General features: G+C 33.5%; 1 protein-coding gene across 1 annotated transcript in view; it reads right to left on the bottom strand.

The window, feature by feature from the left end:
* ARL13B (ARF like GTPase 13B) overlaps positions 1-9,820 on the bottom strand; it is an 81,119-nt gene that overhangs the window by 4,019 nt on the left and 67,280 nt on the right. Inside the window, exons 8-9 of the mRNA XM_070292318.1 lie at positions 7,265-7,381; positions 6,235-6,303 (exon numbers count right to left, since the gene is read on the bottom strand). Coding sequence (XP_070148419.1) covers positions 6,235-6,303; positions 7,265-7,381 — 186 coding nt within the window. The remainder of the gene's footprint in view (positions 1-6,234; positions 6,304-7,264; positions 7,382-9,820) is intronic.

Here is a 9,820-nt window from a genome sequence, read left to right as displayed (position 1 = left end):
GTGAGGAATCTAAAAAACAAACAAAAAAACAAAGGAACAAACAAAAGAGTCACAGACACAGAGAACAAACGGGTGGCTGCTGGACAAGGGAGCGGGATGGCAAGGCAGCAGACGGGGTGCAGGAGTGAGGGAAACTGGCGAGGGAAATTAAGAGGCACAAACTTCCAGGTACAGAATAAATAAGCCACAGGGATGAAATGTACAGAGTGGGGAATATGGTCAGTAATAACGTAGTATCTTTGTATGGTGATTAAGGTGGTCAAAAGGTACAAACTTCCAGTTATAAAATAAGTACTAGGAATGTAATGTAAAACATTATTAATATAATTATATAATTAACACTGCTGTATGTTATATATGTAAGTTATTAAAAGAATAAATCCTACGAGTTCTCATCACAAGGAAAAAAATTTTCTTTTTTTTTCCTTTTTAATCTGTATGAGATGATGCATACTCACTAAATTTACTGTGGCAAACATTCCATGATGTATGTAAGTCAAAACATTATGCTATATACTTTAAACTTATACAGTGCTTTAGATTAATTATATTTGAATAAAACTGGAAGAAAAAATAAAAAATAAAATAATGAAATTGAACAAATTTCAAGGAAAGAAAGAGTAATAGACAATTACAATTACGCAAATACCACAGTAAAAATTATCGCACACACAATCCAATGACAGATGCTAAAACGGAAGCTAAAGTTGTGGAGAAAAGAATACTTGCATATCCCAAAGCATCACTTCTATGACATCTACTAATTACAAAGAAAATAGCAACACTTTACAATGTGGCAAATGTCACCTTATTCAAATGATGAAGGTTGGCACCACCAATAATGAGACTTATCAACATCACATACACCCCTATTTCAAACATTGTATCAAGTTGGTTCAACAATGACAGGTGCTCTTGTGTCATCAGTTTGCAGCCTCTACCAGAGGGTACCGTAGACAATACTATATTTGCCACAATTATGTCATTACTTTAAGAAAATTTAAAATAAACTGTATATTCTCTCCTTAAAAAAAATTAGGAGAAAATGATTGTTCAAGCAACTATAAATTTAAAGCAAATACTAAGCTGCCATGATGCTCTAACAAATCTTAATATAACAATGTCAATAAAATGAATTAAAAGTATGGATTTCAAAGCTGGACAGACCTAATTTCAAATTCTGTGTCATTTATAGCTGTGTGAGCTTGGGTGTAGGTTTCTCACACACAAACTGCTCATCTTACAAGGCTATTAGAGGAATTAAAATGAGATAATGTACTTGAAAGTGCTTAGCAATATGCCAGGGACATAGTATACAGTTATTAGTACTGCTATTAATAAAATTATAAGATACAATTATTTTGATAAATTTAAAGTATGCCTTTTCTAATTTCTTGCTTTCAAAATTAATGAGAATTTTAACATATCACAGAACTCATGATTAAACCAGAATGAATAGTTTCTATTATGTTTTACTTCTAGAATTGAAAAGTACCCAAATCACATACACATGACAAGAAGTATCAATTGCAGTTGATTCTGTATTATTTCATTGCCAGAATATTGTATCATTCTATACAAAATAGGTTTCTTATTGCCTTAACTGTACGGGATATAAGTTGACCATACTGACCAACTGATATGACCAAATTAATTGATACCCATTTTAATAAAGGGCTTCAAACTTCACATACAAAATGTAATCTTCATTCATATTTTAATATTTGAAAATATTCTTTAGTTTTATACTTGGCACTTTTGGCTAACAATGTTTATTTCTCATAATGTATAACATTTTTGAAGTATGGATTAAGAGTATTTACAAAGTGAATATAGATTCAGTTTTTAAGCCTATTCTCTGAATGTATGTCTTATGTATTACCCAGAGTGAGGTTTAGAGAAAATAAAGCAATTAGAAAAGTAAAACTGCATATAGGGTTGTCATTATCATCTTTCTAAATTCCATATATGTGCACTAATATTCTGTATTGGTATTTTTCTTTCTGACTTACTTCACTCTGTATAATAGGCCCCAGTTTCATCCACCTTATTAGAACTGACTCAAATGTATTCTTTTCTGTAGCTAAGTAATATTCCATTGTGTATATGTACCACAAATTTCTTATCCATTCATCTGCCAATCGACATATGTCCTAGCTATTGTAAACAGTGTTAAAATGAATATTAGGGTACACGTGTCTCTTTCAAGACTTGTTTCCTAGGTGAATACGCCCAGCAGTGGGATTGCTGGGTCATATGGCAGCTCGGAGGGGTGTGGGAGGGGGTTCAGGACGGGGGGGAAACATGTACACCTGTGGCTGATTCATGTCAATGAATGGCAAAACCATCACAATATTGTAATTAGCCTCCAATTAAAATAAATTAATTTTTTAAAAAGGAAAAAAAAAAAGAAAAGTAAAACTAAATTGCCATCAAGGAATCAGTGTCTATAACCAAAGAATAAACAAGAATCTGCCTTAATTCCTAATTTAACTATAAAAAATTATTTTTCATCTCAATAAATTTTAAGTGCCAAACCCAAATGCAGTTAACTTAATTATTTCCCTTTGCTCATTATATGTCTGTCGTCTACTTCCCATCAACCACATTCAAATAAATACATATTAATACAGTTAGGAAAGAGAAGAGGATGCAATGATAAGATTGGCAACTATCAGCATCTCAAACAAAAATCTCACAATAAATACTAAAAATTAATTTAACTTTTTAATTAAAATTTTAAATTTACTATACCTACTTTCTTCTCCATAATGAAAACAGAGTTGATTATACTTTTTTTTAGCTATACAAGGTATACTTTGACTTAAAATTTACGGAAAAAAATAATGAAGATATTTAAAAACTTGTAAAGTTAGAATGCTTAATTTTCTGCTTTAAGAAGTTAAATTTATTGATTTACTTAAATTAACTGATATATTAGAATAACAGTGGTCTTAAATTTAACTAATTCATTATAATTCTTTTCTAGGAGTTCTAATTTTAAAATATAGGAAAGCAAAGAAAAACAAAAACAACTAAAAACAACCTTCTTATTAGCCCATTTTCAACCTCTTTTTTAGTTGCTTTTAACTAATGTTCCCCCAGATGCTACCATTCTTTTCTCTTTATTCTACATACTTTCCCTCAGAAACAGGAAACTATCATTTCTTCAACTGCATTCATTCAGTAAACAAATATACAATATCTATTAGGGACAAAGCATTTCTATTCCGTGATGACAACTGGAAAACAAAACAAAAACTACCTACATACCCTTCCACCCACCTGAGTCCCCTTTCTCCAGAGTTCCAGAATCTTATTTGCACTGATTTATAGACATTTCCAAATAGATAAGCCTACAGACACCTCCAAAGCAAGTTTCCTTTCTCCTCATGTATTGTCAGTATTAGAGATAGCACCAACCTTCTAGCCCCTTCAACCAAATAATATTCTGTTCCTATCTTCTTTCATCCCATACATTCATTCTTCATATAGAACTTACGATTGTTTAAATATTCTCTCAACACATTTTTTATTCTCCATTCCCATCCCCAGTCTTCACTTCTCACTCTGACTACTGCAAAGCTTCTAACTGGGATCCTAACCTTAGTGTGGGCACAATCTAGTCTATGCTGCTGCTGCTGCTGCTAAGTCACTTCAGTCATGTCTGATTCTGTGTGACCCCATAGACAGCAGCCCACCAGGCTCTGCCGTCCCTGGGATTCTCTAGGCCAAGAACGCTGGAGTGGGTTGCCATTTCCTTCTCCAACACATGAAAGTGAAAAGTGAAAGTGAAGTCACTCGGTCATGTCCGACTCTTTGCGACCCCATGGACTGCAGCCTACCAGGCTCCTCCATCCATGGGATTTTCCAGGCAAGAGTACTGGAGTGGGTTGCCATTGCCTTTTCCAATCTAGTCTATACATACATAGTGACAAAAATTACTTTCCTAAACAATAACTCTTGTAATACTATTTCCCTGTTAAAAATGTATATTGTCTCTTGTAAAATTATAGCGAGTCTAGACATCTTAAATATATTTGTGAGGCCCTAAACAATCTGGCTATAAGCCATAAATTCTAGTTTCAATATCTCTCTATAACTTTAAACTTCCTATTTCTTACCTGTTCCACCTACAAGAACCTAAGCTCTAGTCACAAGTAACTTCATACTATTTTCCAAATTAAGCAATGTGTTTTCCCACCTCTCCATCTTTGAACAGTTTATTTCTTCTCCTTATTAACTCTTCTCACACATGTACGCATGTATATATATTTATATACACATACATTAGCACTACCTAATTGTTTCTAACAATATAGTGAATATTTAAGCTTATAATATATTCTAACACAATTTCAAAATATAAATAGGAACTAATCTATTATAGTCAACAAAAACATAATGATGTTAAGTTAGCACCAAAAAGACATGTGACTTCCCTGTTATTCTGAAGTTGAAGGACAAACCTTCTGTCTTTAGAAATTAAAAAAAAATCTTTTAATTTTCACTGCAAAGCGATCAAATCAGTCAGTCCTAAAAGAAATCAGTTCTGAATATTCATTGGAAGGACTGATGCTAAAGTTGAAGATCCAATACTTTGGCCACCTGATGCGAAGAACTGACTCATTGGAAAAGACCCTGATGCTGAGAAAGACTGAAGGCAGGAGAAGGGGATGACAGAGGACAAGACGGTTGGATAGCATCACCAACCTGATAGACATGAGCTTGAGCAAGCTCCGCGAGTTAGCGATGGACGGGGAAGCCTGGCGTGCTGCAGGCCATGAGACAGCAAAGAGTCGGACATGACTGAGTGACTGAATTGAACTGAATGATTACGAAGAAATATTTCATTATTGATACAGTATTCAGAAAAAGAAAGCAACCAGCACATTTACATTTAAATACTTTTTGAATAAAATGTTTTATATAGTTTGATATAATCTCAAATTACATACAATGTTTTTCGAAAGATTAAACTTCTGAATTTTTCTTTTCTAATAAATGGATCTTCTTAGGAAACCAAGTTCGAGATTAGGTAAACAGGGTTATCAAAAAGGAAATGAGATGTTCTTGATGAATTTTATTGAGCTACAGTTCTATATGTATAAATCATCCTTTTGCGTGTTAGAAATCAGAACTTCTGCCTGTTGTAAAGGGCAGTTCTATATTCCCCACTGTCCTTTTTCAAGTTTCCAGGTGGAGCTCTTATACCCTACACTGGCTGTACTATACCTTATGTTAATTTCATCCAAAAAAGTGTTTGCTTGATTCAATGAAGACTTTAGTAATTTTCTTTCTAGTAAGCTGAATTTCCCTGGTGGCTCAGATGGTAAAGCATCTGCCTACAATGCGGGAGACGTGGGTTCAATCCCTGGGTCAGGAAGATCTCCTGGAGAAGGAAATAGCAACCCACTCCAGTATTCTTGCCTGGAAAATCCCACTGGACGGAGGAGCCTGGTAGGCTACAGTCCATGGGGTCACAAAGAGTCAGACACGACTGAGCGACTTCACTTTTACTAAGCTGAACTTTCTTTGGTTTACTAATTTGGTTTCTGATCTTACAAACTGCATTACTCTTTTTTGTAATTTCAGCAGCTGAATATCATTAGAAGCAGAGAAAGAGCAATTACATGGTATTATCATCACTGGGGCCTCCCAGGTGGCGCCAGTGGTAAAGAACACTCCTGCCAATGCAGGAGACATAAGAGATGTGGGTTTAATCCCTGGGTTGGGAAGATTCCCCTGGAGAAGGAAATGGCAGTCCACTCCAGTATACTTGCCTGGAGAATTCCATGGACAGAGGAGTCTCACAGGCTACAGTCCACGGGGTCACGAAGAGTTGGACATGATTGAAGTGACTTAGCATGTATGCATCACTGGGTATACTGAGCATATATAGGACAATGAAGTTTTTAACACCATAATTATACTGTCTCATATTTAAGCTGCTTAAAATCTTTCTCTTTTACAACTATTTACATTAATATATAATGGAGAAACACAAGCTATGATGGTCTTTACCTCTGTTTTCTAAGATAAATGTTAAATCAAATTATATTGAGGCAAAGGACACTTAAGAATAAAAAATTAAATAAATGAAAGTGAAGTATAATGAAAAGGATGGTTGTGGATTTGAAAGGCTCCCCAAAGTAAAAGTTTATTGAAGCAATGAGGTAAAGAAAAATAAATGTGATGTGTATAAATATTTGAAAACTGATCCTTTTGCATTACCATTATGACGTGTTTCACCAAGAGGCTCAAGTTTTGGAAGTCTAGTGACTTTGGGGGTTCCCCAGCCAACTGAAGAAAAAGAAAGACATTTAAAAACACTGTTAAACAATATTTCTTTAGGTCTGTTAAGAGGATCCCTCTCTTGACAGCAATGTTTACAACTTTAATGTCAATTCATACATATTGACTGATATAGTACCAAATAACCATAAACCCATTTTAAATGGTTTCTGTTTTAAAATGTAATTTTAGGTTGGTAATATTTGCTTTAAGTTTTTGTTTCCCTTTAGTAAAAAATATAAGCATCCTCACCACCATCATAAATAACCTTAGGTTACTAATCTAAGTCCCAATAAAAGCTAAAAGAAATATACACTTATTAAATGGAATATCAGAAATGAGTCCTAAAATGGGGCTCAAAGGAAAATGTTACCATCTTACACCTTCTAGCAAGACTAACAGAAAACTACAAACACATACATTGTAAGGTATTTACTGAATATGTGAGGTACAATGCTTAGTGATGAAAAATTTCTCAAAATTACTATGCCCCAGTGTTTTATATACAGCATTTCATTTAATCTCCATAATATTAGTTAGAAGGTCAGGATGTATGTTGGAAATATAATGGAAACATTCAAACATCTTGGCTTCAAATGTTAATTTTCAGGATGAGAGATCCAATTTTTTAAAAGGTCATACTAACCATCCATTCATTACAATTACATTCCTTTTAGCAATCTGGGTACTGATATTCCAAACAGGACCTGAATCCATTATAGGAGGTACTTAAGAAATTTGTCTTATTAATTTTTACTATTTTTTTACTTTCATAAAGCATTTTTTTCTGAATTTAAAAAATCAATATCTATGATGATAAATTCTGAACTAACCAGACGGAACAAAGAATTCTACCTTTCTCACAAATTCATGAGATTATGAATATGCTGAATAAAAACTGCAAAAATTTTTTTTTCTTCACTGTTTAAGGCAGTATTTCTAAATTCAGTATCAATATCAATTTACTCACCAGGAGGAGGAGGTGGGGGTGGTGTTGGACTCTTAGGAACAGAATCATCTGTATTAACAGGTTCTACACGGTGGCTCCTTTTCATCCTTAGTTTCTTAGTTTTCTTTTTACTGTTATCTATAAGAATATAAACATGAAACTTTATGCCTTTTGGAAAAAGTTACTTCCATAATAAAAAAAAAGAACAGAATTAGAATACTGATATTATTATTACCAGAGAAATATAACTTCAACTTAAAAATTACCAATAATGAAACTGTGAACTTGTCTTTTCTAAGAATAAATTTGTAAGTGCTTATTGAATCAATGATTAAAAATACGATGCAAGTAGCAAAAAGTTATATTTTAAGTTCTATGAGAAGTGATTCAGAATACAAAAAAAATCCATATTTCCAAAGGTAACATTTTTTTTCAAGGGTCATAATAAATAAATGGGAATATCTAATTACAGAGACTTCTACAAAGCTAGGGATGACCTGGGGGGGGAAAGAGAGGTATCAGTTTATCTCAGTAGGATATACAGAATGATTCCAGCTCTAAGCCCAAAAATAATCCTTTGAAATGTGAAAAAAGACCCTAATCAAACTGAAGCACATTATCTATGAAAATAATGCCCAAAATGTTCAATATAAATGTATGTAACCAAAACTCAGATCTTACAGAATTGAATCTTAATCTTCCTAAAAAGATTTACAAACTCTCGCTTAAGCACATATAGACATTTTAAGTTAATCTATGTTGTTAACATGTAAACTTTAACAACATAAACCAGGATGGTATAGTAGTTAAATAATCAAACAGCAGAGCCACTGAAATATTTTAATTGATAATCCCAAATCACTACATTTATACATATAATACATTTTCTAAAATGGAAATTATCTTACACAAGAAACAGCTAACATCTATGAAACCTATAAAGCAGTAAGAAATACAAGTATATTTAGAAACTCATTATTTTTCTAAATAAATTAGAGTCACTTGAGAACATAAACAGAGACATCCTTTTACAATTAAAGCTATAAGCTTTGCAGCTGGGAGAAAGGAAAGAGAGCTTCCAGAATCAAATGGTACTTTAGCATGGGCAATAAGTCAGGGTCATGGAGGAGCACAGGCTATGCAACAGAGGATCAAAAGTTGAGGGAAGTGTATACCAGCACAGCCACAGATGAGACGTGTGATCTCAAATTACTCAGCCTTTCCAAGTCCCTGGTGTCCTACTCTACATAATGGGGAAAATACACCCCAGGATTGCTATGTGAAGTAACAATTTTGTGTTAAATAATATTTTCAAATCATCTACCAAAACATTTTGTTCTTTAACAATGTATTAATGTTATCAGAAAGAGTTCTTCCAATATATTTAGAGACCGCTTTAAGTCTATATTTTGTTTTATTCTGTTAACAGAGTGATACAGGTACAAATGCGGATACCCTAACTTCCCAAATTACAAAAAGTATAACTTTCAAATCTGTGTATTTTTATATAGCAAAACATCCATGTTAGGTACTCTGCATCTCAGGGACTGAGATCTTGTTTTCATAAACTCTTTGAAAGTGAAAGTGAAGTCACTCAGTTGTGTCCGACTCTTTGCGACCCCGTGGATTGCAGCCCACCAAGTTCCTCCGTCCGTGGGATTCTCCAGGCAAGAATACTGGAGTGGGTTGCCATTTCTTTCTCCAGGGGATCTTCCGCACCCAGGGATCAAACCCAGGTCCCCGGCATTGCAGGCAGATGCTTTACCTCTGAGCCACCAGGGCAGACCCCATATTAAATTCTTTAATACTATACAAAAATTCTTATATACCATCCTTATAAATACATCATATACCTAGTTATTGTATCACCAACTAAGAATGGCAAGGAAGCAATGGTTACTGGGTATCTCTCATGTATCAGGCCCTGTGCTAGGAACATTGTAGAGTTACTTTTATTATAAGGAAACCTAAAAGCCTGATGCAAAAAAAAAAAAGATGAAAACTCCATTTTTGAGAGGAGAAAAACAAGGACTGAAGAACACCACATAACATAACATACATCTAGTAGATGAGAAAGTCTGGATGCTACCTCAGGTTGTATGAGTCCAAAGACATACAAAGACACCAAAAGACATAAATTTCCTGTTAAATCACATAACTAGTTTAAAAAAAGAAAAGTAACTATAAATTAAAGATTTCATATAATATTAAAATAAGAGGAAAATGGGTATTTGGTAATAAAATAGCTTTTAAATTATATTGTTTTAATTTACTTTAATTGATGGATAATTGCTTTACAATATTGTGTTGGTTTCTGCCATAAAGCTTTCAAAATGTTCAATTATGTCTGCATCCCCTAAAAATCACAAGTAAATAAAGAAAATGATGCTGACTATAACTTTATGAAGATTAAGAAAAACAAAACAAACCCTCCAAAAATTTTAAACATTGTAAATATACTCTAAGGATTTCTGGGGCTATGCAATATTCCTAATTATTGAAAGTGGAATTTTCAGCTGAAATTCTTTTCAGTTAAAAAGGGCTAGGTTTTAAGACACCATGAATAAAAACATAAAT

Source organism: Ovis canadensis, chromosome 1 (assembly GCF_042477335.2).
Source record: "Ovis canadensis isolate MfBH-ARS-UI-01 breed Bighorn chromosome 1, ARS-UI_OviCan_v2, whole genome shotgun sequence".
Classification (NCBI taxonomy): domain Eukaryota; kingdom Metazoa; phylum Chordata; class Mammalia; order Artiodactyla; family Bovidae; genus Ovis; species Ovis canadensis.
This window is presented reverse-complemented; position numbering and strand designations above follow the sequence as displayed.